Here is a 20201-nt window from a genome sequence, read left to right as displayed (position 1 = left end):
GGGCTGAACTCCTGAGAGTCTATGGTTTTGCATAAAGAAGGTAGCCTAAACTCAGGAATTGACTTTGGACTTTTACCACTAGAAGTATTTCTTTCTGCTCTCCTTCCTCTTAAATCCAGTGTTTTGGGAGTGGTTGAACTGTATATTTATTCTACATTTTGTAGCTTGTCTTTCACCATTTTGTGGGTTTTTCTTTCTTCTGCCCTTCTCCACCTCTTTTCTTCTATGCTTTCAACCCCCTACCAGTAGATAGGAGAGGAAAAAGGGTACAGGGGCACATTACCATTAAGACTACTTTCTGGGGGTTGGGGTTTTAGCTCAGTGGTAGAGCGCAAGGCCCTGGGTTCAGTCCCCAGCTCCAAAAAAAAAAGAAAAGAAAAAAAAAAAAAAGAAAAGAAAAGACTACTTTCTGCTATTAGGGGCATTGAGTTCCTTGGGGCAAATTTGATCTTCGACATCAGGATATCTAATATCTTTTTGTTTCTTCTTGCACATAACTACTTGACAAACCACAACCAACAAAAAACAAACAACCACCCAACCAACCTTGCTTCTTGGGGCACCAGCCCCTATAATGTCTTCTGAAATCCCCAGAATTTCAAGCATTACACAATTGCAGAAACTGTCTGCAGCTGGCAAAGTCGTGTTCCTGCCGGAGCATGAGGCAAATCACAGTCAGCTGCTGTGGACCATCTGAAGCAGCTCCATCCCACATTTGGGGTTAAAATGAAAGCACAGTCCTATTTCTGTGTTTTTAAAAGAAACCAAAATTCTCACTACAACATTTATTCCTGCTAATTTCAGATGCTGTCTAAAGTATTTTAAGAGCAATGTGTGTGTTAGTGGTTAGTAACCTTTGCTCATTATGTTGGTCTATAGCCCTTGGGGCTTACCTACAGGTCATTCATAAAGATACCCTGCTTTCAGTTTTCACCTGAGCCAAACCCTGATACTAAAGGATATTATTTGAATATAAGTCAGAAGGAGAGGGGGAAGTGGGGTTGGGAGATTGAAGGCCTCGTGATAAAGGAAATGCAGGCTTGTTAAGTGAGGCTTTTGTCCAGTACAGTGTAGTGATGAGCTGCTACCCAGAAGCTCATTCCCAACACTAGAGCATCGAAACAGTCCCTTAAATTGCTATTTTTCAGTCTTTGAGCATTTTATGGTTCATTAGTTCATTAGGGGAAAAAAATCTGAAAATTTCTAAATAGGTTCATTTCGTTCCTTTCTAAGTTCTCATTACTTTGGAATTGAAGCACTGCAAAGGGATCGTGAACTCTTAAACAATCTTTTTATTTCTTTTTGAGACAGGGTCTTATGTAGGTTAGCCTGGCCTTGAACTTGCTATGTGGCTGAGGATGACCTTGAACATTGGATCCTTTTGCCTCCCATCTCCCAAGTGGTAAGCTAACAAGCTGGTGCCACTGATACCTGGTTGTCCTAGTTAGGGTCATTGTTGCCGTGATGATCACCATGACCAAAGCAACCTGGGGAGAAGAGGGTTTATTTGGCATCTGGTTTTTATACAACCCAAGACCACTAGCTCAGGGATGCCACTGCTGTGAGTGGTGGGCCCTCTCACATCAGTCACTAATTAAGAAAATGCCCTACAAGCTTACCTACAACCTGATCTTACTGAGGAATTTTCATAATTGGAGTTCTCTCCTCTCAGATGACTTCAGCTTCTGTCAGAGTGACATCAAACTATCCAGCAGACCGGTCACCCCTCTCTGTCTCTGTCTGTCTGTCTCTGTCTTTTTCTCTGTCTCTCCCCCCTCATTTAAAATATTTATACCAGTTTTCGTGGCATATAACTTTAGTCCCAGCTACTTTGAAGATTAAGAGAAAGGAATGAAAAGCTTGTGGCCTGGACATCTTAGCAATCCCTGTGACCACATAAAATAAAGAAAAGAAGGGAAATGTCTTCACAACACAAGTACTTTCTCAAGCTCAGGATATAATTTAAAATTTAAGATGTCTGACTTTGTATTGTTGACTTCTTCGTCGTCCTTCTTACTTTCCTCCCACCCTGCTCATGCTGAGTTGACCAAAGGACCAATTAGCAGGTGCTGCTTTGGAATCAACCATCCAATGCTCAGGCTGTTTCTTTATGGCAAATCGATGATGTCACTGGGTACTCAAAGATGAGAGCCACAGTGACATGGCAGTTTCTGGGACACATGGTTGGGTTTCGGTCCTTGCAGATTCCATAACTGGAGTTTCTTCCCGGCATAATTTTTTTGTTGTTCCAGCTTTACTCAAGCACATTTATAATTGTTAATGGATATGGCCATGATATTAGCTAAATATTTGAATTACTTGATGTGTGTTCTTCCACCTCTGTAGAAGGAACAAGGTAGTAATCATTTCTCTTGTACCCTTAGTCTTGCCCTCAGCTCAAGTTGTTAATATGTGTCCTTTTTGTATCTCTTTCGTGCCACAAGTAATTGCTATTTAAAATGGCTCCAAATGATGATATTCTGTATGTGAGGAAGCTCGAAGCAATTTTATAGATTAGACAGTTCCTTACAGAAACTTCCTTAAGGCATTGTAGCTGACTTACATAGAGCTGCTGGCCATGAGCTTTATAGTCATTCATAATAATTAAGGTAATAGATATGTGGATGAATAATTAATAGATAATAGATTAATAATTAAGCAGATATTAATTAAGGTGTGTTTAAACTAAATCACAGGTAAATGAACAGACACTTTCATCAGTTAATAGAACTGTTGTGACTCCTTTCTCTGGGAGCAGTGGTTCTCTGTCTAACACTGCTGTTTTTGTGGTAACTTTATAGAACATGTCCACTGTGCAAAACCAGCATCAACAGTACTGCTTCTCTCTGTAGACTTCAACCTTAGGTCAAACGACCCCAGCTGTGGCTTTTTTGTTGGTGCTGGCTGGTCTGAGTTGGCTGTGCCTGCTTACTTTCAGTTCATGACCTGCGGCAGCAGATGACAGCGCTACAGAGCCAGCTCCAGCAAGTACAGCTGGAGCGCACAACACTGACCAGCAAACTACAAGCATCACAGGCTGAAATCACTTCTTTGCAGCAGGCCCGGCAGTGGTACCAACAGCAGCTTGCTTTGGCCCAGGAGGCCAGAGTCAGGCTGCAAGGAGAGATGGCCCACATCCAGGTACAGTGCCAGAAACTCCGTTCAGAGCTGTGGGACACGCTTCCCCTGAATTGCAAAGGTGTGATGGCATCTAAAACTCCAGAGGCTAAAACAAGAGGATCACATGTTCAAAGCTAGTAAAATGGTGGTGAAAGGTGTTTATAGTTTTAGATATCATGGATATGTTTTTGTTTAGTAACTGCTGATTACTTTCCAACCAGCACCCATCCTCTATAAGAGCTTCTCACGCCTTCCCTTCCGTCACAGGGAGCTGGTGGGGATCCAGTGGGATCTGCTTATTTATAGGTGTACCTTAAGTAGGAATTCCAGTGTAGGTCATGTCCAGACTACACATTCTCAGGTGTGAATGCCTGATCTGGTGGACAGTCCCCTGCCCCATATAGAACTCACATGGCTCAAGTTCAAGGTAGGTTGGCAGAGGGTTTGTGTAGGTGAGTCCTGGGGTGGAAGACAGAAGGGCAGGAGCTTTCCCTGCAATAGGTCACATTGATAAGTTCAGTCATTGTTAAAAAAGAGAGAACATCTTAGTGACTAGGGATAATGGGCCACACTTGATGCCTAATTTTAAGTTTCTTTTTACCTCCTGGGTTTTTCTTTGAAGGTCGGACAGATGACTCAAGCGGGCCTTTTGGAGCACCTGAAACTTGAGAATGTGTCCCTATCGCATCAGCTAACAGAAACTCAGCACAGATCCATCAAGGAAAAAGAGCGCATAGCTGTTCAGCTCCAGAGCATTGAGGTGAGGACTGTGGTGCTAGTGGAGTGATACTTTTTATTCCATGTTGGTTCTTGCTAGCAAGTGTAAAGCATGCACAAACATAATCAAAATACCCACAAGTAAATACGAATGTGTCTTCTGAATATGTATACTTTTCTATCTTATTTAATATTTCAAAAAATGCTTTTGTGGCTACAAACATGGCTTAGTGGATAAGAGCACTTGCTGTGCAAGCAGGAGGACGTGAGTTAGTTACGTGGAAGTCAGACATTGCTATAACCCCGGCATTTGCAGGAGGTTGAGACTAGGATTCTGTGAGCTTGCTGGCTGGCCTAGACAAAATGGCAAGCTTCTACTTCAGTGACAGACATTGCTTCAAGGTAGTATTGTGGAGAAAAACAGATACCCTAAATTTTTCTTGGGCTTGTATATACATGCAGGTAATTGTGTGTTACCACACATTTATGTGCACACACCACAAAAACATAACACACACACGTAATCCCTTTAAGCTGCATGCAGTGTAGCTGTTCAGCATTTTGGAATTCTACTTCTTGTGTGGCCCAAGTGCCCTTGGGACCTTGTCGCTCTTCTTTAAAGCCTCCCTTGGAGTTCCTACCAGTGCACTGTTGCAGTCTTGGGACAGAGCTAACCACAGAGTGAATGGAGAAAAGGGGATTAAGGATGTTTGTACGTTAGACAGTATTTCCAGGCCCAATACAGGGGCTTGTATTTGTTTGCAAGTGTTCACCCTCTTCAGTCCTCCAGTGACAGTGTTCTTCTGAAGGCATTTTCATTATTGCCTGCTGTTTCTCTAGATGATGATGGGGAATGAACTGTATTTGGCTTGGATCTCAGTCCTGTTCTCTAACACCTAGGTCAGAAGCTCTCAACCTTCCTAACGCTACAACCCTTTAATACAGTTCCTTATGTTGTGATGACCCTGACCATAAAATTAATTTTTTGCTACTTGATAACTATTTTGCTACTATTATGAATCATGGTGTAAATATCTGACATGCAACTCCCAGGTTGAAAACCACTGCCCTGGATGATTTCTTAGATCCCCCATGTTGAGAACTGCTACCCTGGAGGATTTCTTAACCACTCTGAGAATTTCTTTCAGTCTTGCTTTTCATAACAGGCCTGTGTGGCCCAGGCTGGCTTCAGACTCTCTATAGCCTAGGATAACCCTAAACTCTTAACCTCCTGCCTCTTATCTCTGGGTGCTTCTATCTGAGTGCTGTGATGTGTACATGTCCCACAATTACCCATTTTAATGTGATATGGGGGTCAAAACCAGAGCTTTGTGAGTCAGGCAGTCATTCTGCTATCTGCATTCTATCACTAGCCCTTTGCCCTGGTCTTTATTTTTTTTATAAAATAGATAGTATTACTTGCTTAAGATTCTTGTTACAAAAAGCAAAAAAATAAAAAGGAAACAAAATACAAAATATCTAATCAGAGACTGGTAGGATGGTAAGGTTGCTTGCTGCCAAGTCTATGACTTAAGTTTGATCCCTGCAGCTCATATAGTGGAAGAAAAAACTGACTTCTGTAAGTTACCCTCTGACCTCAACATTGGCACTGTGGCACATGTGCTCACATGCACACACGTACACAGACATAAACGAAATATAAAAAAGTTTTTATTAAAAAAGATCTAGTCAGTAATGACTTTGAATTGTGTGCCTGGGCCAGTTTTGATCCTGATCTTTCATAGATGATCACAGAGGCATTTAGCTTTCCTGTGGCTTTTCTGATTTCTCATCTTTTCCTACCTGTACTTTTGTCATATGGAGCAAACAACCATTTGGCTCAGGTAGTTGAAGAGAATTATGTTGAGAGCTATAATGAGTAAAGACTCTGTTAAGAACTAGAAACAGTTTTGAAATTATTTCCTGGAAGAAATGTACCTAGGTTGGATGTGATGGTGTCCACCCAGTGCTATCCCAAGTATGTGTCACCATGTGTAATTTTATGTAATAGTTCCCAGGCCCGAAAAAACACTTTTTGTAGCCGAAATATATCTCCAACTCTGTTTTCTCAGGTTCTCCCCTCTCTTCCCCTCCTTGGGACAAGCCCAGGTCAGCTGGAGTAACCGTCCTGAGTAGCCTGACTATGCCTCCACCTTTAGTACGTCCGTAGGTACCACCTACGGACTGAGCCTGTCAGGTTGCAGTTCATAGACAGGATGGAGATACGGATAGAGACTGCTTACATAGCAGTGGGTTTCTCTGTGAAGGATGAGACTTGAAGTTTGTTATTGGTGATCAAGTTTTTCTGCTTTTTAATAAATAGAGTGGGGCTGGAGAGATGGCTCAGTGGTTAAGAGCACTGACTGCTCTTCCAGAGGTTCTGAGTTCAAATCCCAGCAACCACATGGTGGCTCACAACCATCTGTAATGGGATCTGATGCCCTCTTCTGGTGTCTGAAGACAGCTACAGTGTACTTATATATAATAAATAAGTAAATGAAAAAAAAGAAAGAAATAGAGCTGGCAAGATGGCTGAGTGGTTAGGAGCAATTGCTATTTTTTAAAGGACCCAGGTTGAATTTCTAGCACCCATATACCCCTCACAACCATCTTACCTCCAGTTTCAGGAGATTCAATGCCCTCTTCTGGCCACTAAGCATGCATGTGGTACCTACCCATACATACATGGAGTAAAAACACACATACACATAAAATAAATCTTTAAAAGAAATACTATTTTCTTATTCAGGCTGACATGTTAGATCAGGAGGCAGCATTTGTACAGATTCGGGAGGCGAAGACAATGGTGGAAGAAGACCTCCAAAGGAAGCTGGAAGAATTTGAAGGTGAACGGGAACAGTTACAGAAAGTGGCGGATGCAGCAGCGTCCCTGGAGCAACAGTTGGAACAGGCAAGCAATTGTGCTCTCTGGACCCCAGGCTCACAGAGATCTCTGTGGATGTGGGCCTTGCCTGGAGTGCATGTCTAAGTGCAGTTTACACATGCTCAGTGTGCTCTCTGGCATCAGGCTGGGTTGGTAGCTAAGGTTTGCTTGGGGCTATCTGTTGAATGTATTTGATGGTCACTATCAGACTGTTCTGTCACTAGCTTGATCATGGGTTTGCTTCTTTCTATTCATGTTCTTCTACTCTAAAATTTTACATAAAAAAAGGCCTTTTAATGAATCATCAAAATTACTTAAATTCTAAACATCAAAAATACATAAATTCTTGTGCCAGGTGGAAGGCAGCATGTTAAATTTATCACTTATTTCCAGGTGAAGTTGACATTGTTCCAGCGAGATCAGCAGCTGGCAGCACTTCAGCAGGAGCATCTAGATGTGATAAAGCAGCTTACATCGACACAGGAGGCTCTACAGGCCAAAGGGCAGTCCCTCGATGACCTGCAAACACGTTATGATGAGCTACAAGCAAGGCTGGAAGAGCTGCAGAGAGAGGCTGACTCCAGGGAGGATGCCATTCACTTCTTGCAGAATGAGAAGATTGTCTTAGAAGTGGCTCTGCACTCAGCCAGGAGTGACAAGGAGGAACTTGACAGAGGAGCACGGCGTTTGGAAGAAGATACTGAGGAGACATCAGGATTTTTAGAACAATTGAGACAAGATGTGGCTGTCAAGTCCAACCAGGTAACACTAGCTTAGATGTTTTCTGAAGGACTTGTGTAGAGCATGTTTTGGTCTTTGAAGAGGAATAATTTTAATATAGAAAACCTGGGTACTCAACAAAGTCTTCCTATCTCTGAGGCATTGTGTGCAAGTTGGTGCCCCAACTGCCTTACATCTCAGATGATGCTCCTAACTGCTGTGGGGTGAACATGATTTCACGGCCACTTCAGAATGTAATAATTATAAATAATGTAATATGTCTGGTTATCTCTATCATATATCCTGGACATATACCATGCAGAATGCTCTAAGAGCCCTGATGGGGTGAGTGTGGCTTGCTCAAAAGCAATTTTTTTATTGAGTGTGGGGTGTGATTTAGTGGTGGCACACTTGCCTCATGTCCCAGGGTTCAACCCCCAGAATTTCTCCATCTTTCTTTCTCTCATACACAATAACAAAGCAGCAACAAGCTTTTTTTTTTTTTTTTTTTTTTTTTTTTGTAGCCTTTTACATACATCCTGTATTCCTGAGTCCCTGGGGCTCTTCATGTGTATAGCTGAGGTAGTCTAAGGCCTGAGATGTCAATTTCTACCAACTTCCAGATAGTATGGCTGGGCCAGTCTCTGGTATGGGTTAAGTCAGAAAAATATGGGGTGTTGTAAGTTGAGACTCATTGGATTAGAACCCCATTCACTCCTCTATGTAGTGTTTGGCTGCTTTCCTGCCACAAGAACAGAGAGAGCTGAGACTCTGTCGCTAGATGTGTTGCTCACAAAACTTAGAATTCCTCTCTGGCTATTCCAGGAAGGGCTTACATCTGTCTACTCTAGAGCATCCCCTGCCTTACCCTTTCTTTCACTGCACTGCCCTTCACCTAGTCTTTGTACTTTTAAGTGGCAAGGAAGAAGGATACTGGTCATGTGTCCTCCTTGAGCAGCCTCTGGGCTATCAGCATGTGTCTGATTGAAAGCCACCTTCTGTGCTCTAGATGGTGTTGGCTCTTAAAAAATGTCAGTGGGCACAGACTAGAACTGTCAGACTGTACTCCCTGTAGGCATACATTTTTTGTAACCATCTTTTAATAAGGGTTGCACCTCTCCTCTATCGCACCACCCAGCAGAGGTCGTGGAAGAGAAAAGTTATCAGGATGTGGGGAGTGGACCTGCTCAGCAGTAGTTTTTCGAGTACAAGCTCACTCTTCTTTGGCAGCAGTTCTGTCCTGTAGCAAACACCAAATACAGCTCAGCAGCTGCAGAATAGTCCTCTAGGCAGGCAAACAGCACACATGAACTGGCAGCTACAGACCAGTCCTTTCGGCAGGCCCACACCAGGGACAAACCAGCAGCTGTTGTTTAATCCTGAGGCCGTGGAAGTCGCATACTGCCACAGGAACCTCACAAGCAATTTTGGGGCAAACTTTTCTCAATGGCAGCATTTGCACAAGTTGAGCTTAACAACGCTGTGTAAGGTGAACCAATACATGGGTGTCATTAGCAAAGAATAGCAAGGCAGAGCAAATCAAAGCAATGCTCTCCTTTATCAAGCATCCTTTGACCCGTGTGCCCCAGCAAAACATCATTTGACCTGAATAACTTTGCAAAGAAACTAGAGTTTCCACGTCAACCCACTCTTCTGCAAACCTCTCCTGTAGGTGGAACACTTGCAGCAAGAGACAGCCACATTGAGAAAACAGATGCAGAAAGTAAAGGAGCAGTTTCTTCAGCAAAAGGTAAGGAGACATAGGAAACAATTGTTGGGCATTCTGCTGAGTAGTCTGTTGCAGTAGAGCAAAATCAGAAAGAGAGAAGCATCTGTGTCTTTCTTACCTTTTTAAAGGTGTACTTATTCTAATGTGTCCCCACATTGCAGACAGTGAGACATCATACCCTTTCCCCAACCATTGTGATAATGAAGGTGCCCTGTCATTATCTCTTCCAAAAGCCGTGTGTAATTTTTTGGTCAGCGTGTACTAGTTGTATTTTCTGTATAGAGTGTAAAAAGCTTACACTATAATCCAACTTTAAAACAAATGTAGTTTGTACCAAAAAGATCCATGACATAAGTTTTGTATTTTGAAGCTCATGTTTCCTGGTGGAGGGATGGCTCTGATTCCTTACTTTGTTGCCAGCCATCAGTTGAATGTTTTGTTCTAAGAGAGGAAGATCCTCCAAAGCTCGTTTATAAGTAGTGTTTCAGTTTATTACTGCGGTACTCAAAGGATAAACTTTCAGATTCTAAGCACTGCAACCAAGGGAAGATAAGTCCTTGTACGATCACCTAGAAGATACAGGGATCCCAGGAAGATAATGGGATGCTTCATGCAGTGTTTGGCTTTGGGGTCATTGTTTGTAGAAATTGTGTGACAGAAATCCAGACATGCCATCATCATTGGTGTTTCTCCATGGGCAGTATCAGATTTCAGTAACTATTATTTTGTGTAAAAAGTTACACCCTAGGGCTAGAGATGTAGATTAGTGGTTAAAGCATTTTCCTCTAATCCTCTAAGCCCTGGGTTCCATGCCTAGAATGTGGGCGAGGAGAGGGTTATGCCGTGAATTGTTGATAAACGCTTTTATAAAGCAGCCTTATTCACTGAGTAAGGTGCTGACTGTCACTGGCTTATTACTTGTGACTTGTCCCGAAGGTGATGGTAGAGGCCTATCGGCGAGATGCTGCTTCTAAAGACCAACTCATCAATGAGCTGAAAGCTACCAAAAAACGCCTGGACTCAGAGATGAAGGAACTGAGGCAGGAGCTGATCAAGCTGCATGGAGAGAAGAAGACTGTGGAAGTAGAGCACTCACGGCTGCAGAAGGACATGTCCCTGGTTCACCAGCAGATGGCAGAGCTTGAGGGGCATCTCCAGTCGGTGCAGAAAGAGCGAGATGAAATGGAGATTCACCTGCAGGTGCAGTGCAGTAGATTGGTTCTTTTGAGTTGTGAAGGTTCAGCCAAGTGTGCTGGGGGCTTACTGTGTGCGGGGTGGAACAGGGAGCTTCAACAAAGAAAGACTTTTAAAACAGTTTAAAGACAAGGCTTCCTGAACTAATATTCCGATAAATCCAGGCTGTGATGCTACATGAAGGAAACAAAGAAGAGTGAACATCGGGTCATGGCACCTGTTACATGGTCTGGGGAGCTAGTTTCTTGAGACTAGAAGTCCACAGAGTTGGCACCAGACAGAAAGGAGAGAGTGCTCTGCAGATATCCTGAGTTTAGGCAGGATGCTTGCACTGGGAGGATTGTGTAGCTGCCTACCCTTTCCCTCTGGGCAGCTCTACTGCCCCTGCATCTGGCTGTTTTAATGAGTGCAGTGACTGACTGGCTTGGTGACCAGACAAGGGTGTAAGAGGTGACTTTAATGGTAAAGATAGAGATCTTGGTCCCAAATAAGGAACACTTCCTGGGATGAGAAATTTGGAGAGGCAATAATGAAGGATGCTAGAACAAAAAACACATGCTGAAAGTCCCTAAGAGGTCGTGGCCCCTTTCTTGTTCCTTTCATGAGGTATCAGGTAAGGCAGGGGCTAACCTGAACTCGTCTTTCCTGACAGGAGAACTTTAGGAAGGCGTGTGATGGTCTGGACATAATGGACAGAAATCGGTTGTGGTTTTGTTTTATGTGTATGGATGATTCGGTTGCATGTCTATCTCTGGACCATGAATGTGCCACCCACAGAAGCTAAAGGACGATATTGAACTGCTTTGACCTGGAATTAGAGATGATTATAAACTGTTATGTGGGTTTGGGAATTGAAACTGGGTCCTCTAGGGGAGCAGCCAGTTCTCTCCAACCCCCAGAAATGCATTTGATTGCTAGGAAGTGTTGTCATCAGTGACAGATATCTGGAGTATACAGCGTTTTACTAACTGCACATTTTTTTTTTTTTGTTGTTGTTGTTCTTTTTAAAGTCTTTGAAGTTTGACAAAGAGCAGATGATAGCCCTTACTGAGGCCAATGAGACACTAAAGAAACAAATAGAGGTGCTGCAGCAAGAGGCCAAGAAGTAAGTCTGAGCAACATACACCTGCCTGTGAGGAGCACCATCTCTGCTGGAAGAGGGACTAATTTGGATAGTCCGTGGTGTTGGCTGTGCTCATAACATATCCTTATTAAACTCCAGCTCATGGAGAGGTAGCCTGGAACGTGGTTCTAACATTCCTTCGTGATTGGCAGTTACCTTTTTCTTACTTATTTATCTGAATTTCTAAGTTGATTTGCTCGAGCATCTTTTACAGAAGCACCCCCTCCTGCCCCAAAGCTGGAGATGAAAGCCAGGGCATTGAGTATAGTAAATAAAAGCTCTCCTATTAAGCTACATGCCCTAGTCCTACAATCTCTTTATTTAATTTGACTTTTTTATGCCATAAACTGGTGCCAGTATCCTGTCATCCCTGCTCTCTCACTAGGGTTGGCACTGAGACTCATCTGTCACAAATGGAAACACATGACTCTCACCAGTCACTGCTCATACATGCATATGTACACTTTTGCAAATACCCTTTTGGGTAGTTTATTTATTTTTATATTACTTTATTTTTCTAGAGAGGGTAGCACTATGTAGCCCTACCTGGTCTAGAACTCATTGAGATTCAGCTATCATTGCTTTTTTGGCTTTTGAGACTCTGTCTCTCTTTATAGCCAAGACTGATCTCAAACTTGTGACATTTCTACTTCACCTTCTCAAATGCTGGGATTACAGTATGAGCTCTGACTCTTGGGACCTCTTTACTCCATGGTGCAATCTGTGCTGCTTATGAATACCTTCAAAAATCTACCGAGTGCTTTTGACCTTCAGGAAAAATGATGGGGATGTTTTTTGGTTGAAATTTGCTGTTTCTCTGCCCTCACAAGATCATTTTGTTTTGTTGAGTAAAGGTCTCTGTAGCCCAGTCGTCCTGTGTCCAGCATAATCTCTGACTTACAGCTATCTTTCTCCCTCAGCCTTTCAGATGCTGGAATTACAGGTGTATACCAATGTGCCCATCATAGAATCACTTTTAAATTGTGCAGAGAGGAGGGCAGATCTTGATGATTGTGGATTCAACTCGGTGGATTTACAGTTTCTTCTGTCCTAGCATAGATCCCTGACAAATTCCTCTTTTCCTTTAGTAACCAAACCAAAGCAAGAACACACTTGCCCAAGTTCACCTGAGGATCAGCCTGGTTTGGGGAACACGGAGTGGTTAAGCTAAAGTGGCCTCTCGAGAGCCAATACCCTAAGCCTGGTGTGCTGGTAGGCACATCTCTTGAGTTTAAGGTGCACAGAGCAAGTTCCAGGACAGACAGGGCTACACAGACAAACCCTGTCTCAAAAAGGCAACACAATACAATACAACACAACACAACAAAACCAAAAAAAATCCTGCATCTAACCCTAAAGGATGAACATGCCAACATATGCCCTTGGTGTTTGAGGTCAGGAGCTGGTTGAGTGCACTAAGATTAACTCAGCTTTCTCATGTCTCAGGGCCATCACAGAACAGAAGCAGAAGATGAAGCGGCTGGGCTCAGATCTGACCAGTGCCCAGAAGGAGATGAAGACTAAGCACAAGGCTTACGAGAATGCTGTGAGCATTCTCAGCCGTCGCCTACAGGAGGCTCTGGCTAACAAGGAGGCCACAGATGCGGAGCTGAACCAGCTCAGAGCTCAGAGCACAGGTGGCAGCAGTGACCCTGCTCTACATGTAGGTAAACACATTTCTCCCAGTCGAAGTCCTTAGGACTCTTGGTTTTCTTTGGTTATGTTTTTCTTTTTTTCGGAGCTGGGGACCGAACCCAGGGCCTTGTGCTTCCTAGGCAAGCCCTCTACCGCTGAGCTAAATCCCCAACCCCGTTTTTTTGTTTTTTAAGACAGGATTTTTCTGTGTAACAGCCCTGGCTGTCCTGGAACTTGCTTTGTAGACAAAGCTGGCCCTGAACTCACAGCAGGCTAAAGTAGGATGACCAGGATTTCAAGGTTAATCTTGGCTGTCTGGCAAGTTCTAATGAGACCTATCTCAAACAAAAGAATAGATAGAGCCTTCTGAGTTGGGTTTAGTAATGTAATCTCAATACCTGTGAGGCGGAGGGGAGAAGTTTACTACTTCAGAGCCATCCTGTGCTGTTGCATAAGGAGGTTGTGTTTCTAAAACCAAAACAACGGGGATGGCTGAATGGCTCGATGGGTAGAGGCCCCTTGCACCATGCCTGATGACTTGAGTTTGATCCCCATTCACATTGTAGGAGTCAGGAAGAGACCTGACACCAGAAGTTGTCCTTTGAAGAAGTTTGTCTATGCACACAAGAGCACCTACACACATGCACGTACACATGTAATAAATGAATAACATGGAATAAAACTTTTAAAACAAAATCTAGAATGTGATCAGGTATGTGCCCATAAGAGTTGAAGGAGGAAAAGACCAGTGACTAAATATGTTTCCCATTTTGACTTTCAGGAGAAGATTCATGCTCTGGAGGTGGAACTGCAGAATGTTGGCCAAAGCAAAATACTGCTGGAGAAGGAGTTACAGGAGGTGATCACGATGACTAGCCAGGAGTTGGAAGAGTCCCGGGAGAAGGTGCTGGAGCTCGAGGATGAGGTAACACCTGCACTGCTAAGCGCAGCGTGGCTGTGCTTTGCTCCTGGATCACCTGTAACTGTTGTTGGACCACACTGTTGCCAGTATCTAGGGAAGATCAATAGTTACCACCTTTGCAGCTATTACATGGCTGAGACTACTGAGACATGTGGAGGCAGGTATGTCTAGCCTGTATGCACATGAGTCCCATGATAGCTGTGAGTCCATCCTAGCAGATTTTTAGGTAACAGATTTCTGATTAATTCAGTGTTTAAAGGTTAGACAATCCTGTTCTTTTCCCAGTTAGAATGCTTTGATTGTAAATAACGAACCCAAGGTAAATCTGCCAGAGAGCAGACACCGCAGTTTATTGGCCCTACTCACTAAGGTCCCGTCTCCAGCCTCTGGCTACCCCTGCCTACTCTGTTGCTACAGCAGGGCCTTTAGGAACTTTACATAACTTTCAGGGATGTGTGTTTTATTCAGCAATCTATCCTATCCTCAAATGGGTATTGCTGAGGTCAGATCAACTCCATGTTCATTGGTGAGCAGCTCATTCAAGGCCCTGAGCAACTAGTTTCTGAAGTGGCTTCTCTGAAGCCTGTGAACCCAGAAGAGTAGCGGACTCACAGGTAATAAGTCGAGGACAGTTTGTGCTTTAGTATTAACTCTTGGTGAAAATCGCTTACCTTTTCAGTTGAGTATTTTTAGTTTAGTAGTCTGTCTAGCAGAGTATGATTTTTTTTTTTGTATGTGGGAAGGTGTTGCTTTTGATACAGGGTCTCCATATCCAGGGTGGCCTTGAGTTGATCCTTCTGCCTCTGCCTCCCAAGTACTAGCGTTATGGCCATGGATCTCCACACCTGCCCAGAGCATGACATTTTACATGTACCAATATGTTTCAGCTTCAAGAATCCAGAGGCTTCAGAAGGAAGATAAAACGTCTTGAAGAGTCAAATAAGAAGCTAGCTCTGGAGTTAGAACATGAGCGAGGGAAGCTCACCGGCCTTGGACAATCTAATGCGGCTTTGCGGGAGCACAACAGCATTCTGGAAACTGCACTAGCCAAGAGGGAAGCTGACCTGGTGCAGCTGAATCTCCAGGTGCTGAGGCCTATGTCTGCCAGGAGCAGCATGAGAGTCATGTGGACCATACTTATGATCAGTGTCTCACCATACTGAGTCATAGCCACTTTCAGGGGACCCCACACCTGGCTCAGAGGAACCTGGCCATTGATTGCATAAACCGGGATCCCCAGTTGTGAGAGCCTGTGCTTACTGTCCCAAGTTCATTAGTCCCTTTTGTGTGGGAGGCTTCTCGTGGGACAGGTCAGTCTGTCCTAGTTCTAGACAGAAACCTGTACAAAAGACACTCGTCTGAAGTCATGATAGGAATTAGAGATGGAATTTGAACCCCAAATTGGCATCTTACTGTAGATTCTGTTCTTAGCTCCTTAGGTTCTACAGTGCTTTGGAGGTTGGTGAACAGTTCAGGGAAAGTTTCAGAATGTCACTTAAGGGTCACTTAACTACATCTTCACTAATGGCCTCTCACAGCTACTCTGCATGACCCCTTCATGTCTTCAATACCCACCTGAGTGACTCTTAAACTACCAAGTTCAACTGCTAGCACAAGATACAACCTTGGCCAGTTTTGGAACACAGCTTTTCTGTGTTCTCAGGAAACTTCCCATATTTCACTTAATGATAGTGGTCTCTTCTCAATCACCATTAATTTCTTAGCTCTAGCTAACCAGTATTCATTGTCCCAGCAATGCAAAGTTTTCATTTCAGTGGTCTCTCTAATCCTAATCACAGCTGACTCTTCAGACCCTGCTGACCAAAATGACAGAGTCTTAATTCAAAGTAGCAAACAGTCCTGTCAGAGTTTCTAACTCTGAAACTTCACAAGCCAGGCCTCCATCTCTGCACTGGTCAGCATTCTTAACCTTCCAGGCTCCTAAAAAACATCCTGCTGAGTTCTTAATGAACTCAGGGGCCCTTCCAGCTCGAAGTTTGAATGACATTTCACAGTCATCCCCACATGTCAAGTCTGTCACAGCAGTAACCCACTACTGTCTTAGGATTTATACTGCTCAATGAAATACCATGGCCAAAAAGCAAGTTGAAAAGTTAAGGGTTTATTCAGCTTACACTTCATATTTGTAATATGAAATATTTTATGTGTCCTTTAAATGACTCTGTGCTCTTCAGTGACAATTGGCTCTCTGTAGAGGCTGAGAAAGAGAGAATAGGGAGAAAGGAGTTGAAGAGAGCAGTAGGATTGAGGAGGAGAGCAGTAGGGTCAGGAGACAGAAACATAGGGTCAGAAAAGAAGAAAGAAGGTTGAGTAGGACTAAAGAAGGGAAGAGATTTTGAAGAGCGAAAATAAGAGACAGTTGAAAGGGAATTGGGCTCCCAAACTGAAGAGACAGTTGGTGTATTGTGGTTCATCACTGAAGGAAGTCAGGATGGGAACTCAAGCAGGGTAGGAACTTGGAAGCAGTAGCTGATGCAGAGGTCATGGAGAGGTGCTATTTACTATCTGGCTTCCTCCAGCTTTCTCATTCTGCTTTCTTATAGAACACAGGACTAGCAGACCAGGGATGGCACTACCCACAGTGGGCTGGGCCCTCCCCTGTTGATCACTAATTGAGAAAAATGCCTTACTGCTGAATCTCATGGAGGCATTTCCTCAACTGAGGTTCCTTCCTCTCTGATGACTCAAATTGACACAAGACCAGCCAGTACAGCCATGTCCCACCCATGCCTTGAAATAGTAGTTACTAGAAGAGTTTAGCCAATTTGCATTTTGTTCCAGTTTCCAAAACTCCTGTTCTTGCTGGTCTGACTTCCTTGTAAACATCTCTTATGATACATTCGCTTCTTTGGGAGGATGGTTCAAAGCTGTGTTCTTGAACATAGCTATTCAACAAAGTGACACACTCCTGTGAGGTCAGACTTCTGCATCGATTGATATCTCTCTCTCTCTCTCTCGTCTCTCTCGTCTCTTTGTCTCTCAGGTGGGGATCATACATCTGGGCTGGCCTTAAATTCACTCAGTAGCTAAGGATGATGACCTTAAACTTCTAGTTCTTTTGCCTTGAGTTCTGGGATCATAGCTATGCCTGCTTTGTTTTATGTATAAGAGCTGTGACTTGAATCCAGGACTTTATGCCTGCTAGGCAAGCAGTCTACCACCTGAGCTACATCTCCAGCCCAGAGTGGGGTTTCTTACCTTCCCGACCTTGTTCCTTTCCTGTGATGCCATCATTTATGCTGTCCTACTGGGTTCCACGTGATGGCCGACTAGAGAGGATCTCAGATTGTATTGCAGATTGTATGGGTGCATGGAATTTATACTTCTCTTTATTTATCCTTTCAAAATATGATATAGGTGCAGGCAGTTTTACAGCGCAAAGAGGAGGAGGATCGCCAGATGAAGCAACTTGTCCAAGCCTTACAAATCTCATTAGAGAAAGAAAAGACGGAAGTGAGCAGCCTGAAGGAACAGGTGTGTGACCAGCTTCAAGTTGATCAGGCCTTCCGGGAGGTGTAGCTCTCCACATGATAACTTTGTTTCTAAGGACTGGGCAGTCATGACACAGACTGCATAGGACATGGCATTGTTTCTTTGTAGAAAATGACATCATACGAAATGACTTTAACAATGTAGGACTGGGGAGGATAGACTGAGCCACCCTTACATACACACATTGGTCTTTGCTAGGAAGACATTCCTGTAAAATTAAAAACCACACTTCCTGTTTGTGCAAACTCCCAACACTTAAAAGACTGAGGTAGGAGGATTCTGACTTCAAAGCCAGCTTGAGCTGCATGTAGTGAGTTTGAGCCCAGCCTAAGCTCTATAGCAAGACCTTGCCTAAAAATAGTCATCAAAGACGGCTGCATACAGCCTTAAAAGTCTTTGTGGCTGGCTCCTCTCCATATCCCAGTTTTGCTGGTCCATTGTATAATCATAACAGCAAAGGCCTGTGGTGGCCAGTGTGCATGCCGTCCTATGCTCCATTCTTGGTTTTGTTTTTTGTTTTTTCTTCCTGAGACAAGGTTTCTCAGTGTAGCCCTGGCTGTCCTGGAACTTGCTCTGTAGACCATTCTGGCCTCAAACTCACAGACTCCACCTACCTCTACCTCCCAAGCCTTGTGCCACCACTGCTTTGTAACCTCCTCTCTTTTAGAATGTGATCTTCCTGCTGACATTTCCCCTGGCACAGAACAAATACTCATGGCCACTGTGTGTGTGTGTGTGTGTGTGTGTGTGTGTGTGTGTGTGTGTGTAACATTGTTACTTATATACACATAGAGTTTTCTTTTTATTTTTCTGAGACAGTGTCTCTTGAAGCACAGAATGTCCTTGAACTTGCTGTGTGGCTGAGGATAACCTTGGACTCTTATTTTTCCTTTTGTATTTTTTAGATAGGGTCTCATGACGTAGCCCTGACTGGCCTGATACTGGCTACATAGACCAGGCTGGCCTCTCATGGAGCTCTACATGCCTCTGGCTCCCAAATGCTAGGATTAAAGATGTATACCATTGTTCCTGAAAACCTTGAATTCATGATCCTCTTCTACCTCCCAAGTACTGGGGATTATAGGTGTATACCTCAGTGGCTACCTGAGATTGTGAAATATAATTATAACTTAAAAATTTTTTTAATTTATCATGTACATGTATGTATACATGCATATATACATGTACATGATGTGTGTGAGTCATCACATACACACACACACATGTATATATATATATATATACATATATATATATATGTATATATATATATATATATATATGAAAATTTAGGGACAACTTTGTCCCATAGACCACACGAACACCAATCTCAGTCAGACAGGGATGATTTATTGAACACATAACTAAAGACTGATCCATGAGGGCAACAGACATATCAGACTCAGGAGCAAAAAGCTGTGCACTGAACATTTCTCAATGTTAGCTCTTAAAGGCTAAAACAACAAAAACCACAATGAGCTCATAGGAGATACAAGGGGAAGTAGAGTGGTCAGTCTTCCATGTTTCCTTAGTAATTATGGTAAATTTCCTTCGTAATTTGCTCTTAACCATTGAGCCATCTCTTCAGTCCCAAGGACAATTTCTTAAGAGTAACAAACCTCATAACATATAGAACATAACAGGGTATGTGGTCAGCATGAACCTGCTCTGAGTCAAGTTTTTTTTTTTCTGCGTCAATGATTAGTAAGCATAGCAATAATATGAAGTAGTTGGCAGGCATGGAACAAAATGGCTACAACTATGCTGTGGGGGTGGGCCTCAGTGGTGTCAGTTCACTTTTCTCCTTCACAGGGTTCCAGGGATTGAACTAAAATGGTCAGACTTGTGTGGCAAGCACCTTTACTTGATGAGCCACCTCATTGGCCCAGAAAAAGTTTTAAAAGTGAGACAATTTCAAGGCGTGGTAAACACAGTTTTAATATGAACATAATGGTATATCCATGGCTCCCATTTGCTTATCTGATTAGCTACCTGGGCTGTGCTTGGGACTTTGACTCATGGTCTATTGCACCCCACATCGTCATTCCTTCTGTGTTAAGATATCACTTTTCTTTGTTTTGGTTCTTGTGCATCTAGTCATAATTTTAACAATAGTCATGATGATAATATATTTTTGATATTTTTATGGTTGTTTGCATGTGTGGTATGTATATGCATGTTTGCATTTGTTGGGCACATCTGTATATGCAGATGTTAGTTCATGACTGTGTGCTTGCACATGGAGACCTAAGGCTAGTGTTTGGAATCGTCCTTGATTGATTTTTCACCTTATCCTTTGAGGCAGGATCTCTTAATTAAATCTAAAGTCTGCTGATGGCTAGTCTCCTTGGGGATCCTATCTTTGCCTTTTAATGCTGTCCATTTCAGATGGCCTACCATGCACACTTTGTTTTTATGTAGACACTAGTGATAATGAATTCTGGTCCTCTTGCTATCATGGCAAGTACTTTAATCACTGATACATCTCTCTAGCCTATAAGACATTGATAATGAACTTTGGAACCTTCAGAAGGAAAAGAAAATTTGTGGGAGATGTTTGTTTTGGGGTTTGTTTTTTCTTAGACAGGGTCTTCCTATGTAGTAGCCTAGGCTGGCTGAACTTATAGTGTAGACCAGGCTTGCT

General features: G+C 43.2%; 1 protein-coding gene across 7 annotated transcripts in view; it reads left to right on the top strand.

Annotated features, from left to right (window-relative positions):
* Window positions 1-20201, top strand: part of Golga3 (golgin A3) — a 48162-nt gene that overhangs the window by 17288 nt on the left and 10673 nt on the right. For 5 of the 7 annotated variants that reach the window (XM_087578630.1, XM_087578631.1, XM_087578629.1 and 2 more), the window contains 11 exon segments: window positions 2939-3141; window positions 3743-3880; window positions 6587-6748; window positions 7115-7483; window positions 9114-9191; window positions 10107-10370; window positions 11375-11469; window positions 12934-13150; window positions 13904-14047; window positions 14932-15129; window positions 17423-17539. In XM_087578630.1, the coding sequence (XP_087434756.1) occupies window positions 2939-3141; window positions 3743-3880; window positions 6587-6748; window positions 7115-7483; window positions 9114-9191; window positions 10107-10370; window positions 11375-11469; window positions 12934-13150; window positions 13904-14047; window positions 14932-15129; window positions 17423-17539 (1985 nt within the window). 7 annotated transcript variants of the gene reach the window in all.

This window comes from Rattus norvegicus, chromosome 12, assembly GCF_021556685.1.
Source record: "Rattus norvegicus strain SHRSP/BbbUtx chromosome 12, alternate assembly SHRSP_T2T, whole genome shotgun sequence".
NCBI lineage: Eukaryota > Metazoa > Chordata > Mammalia > Rodentia > Muridae > Rattus > Rattus norvegicus.
This window is presented reverse-complemented; position numbering and strand designations above follow the sequence as displayed.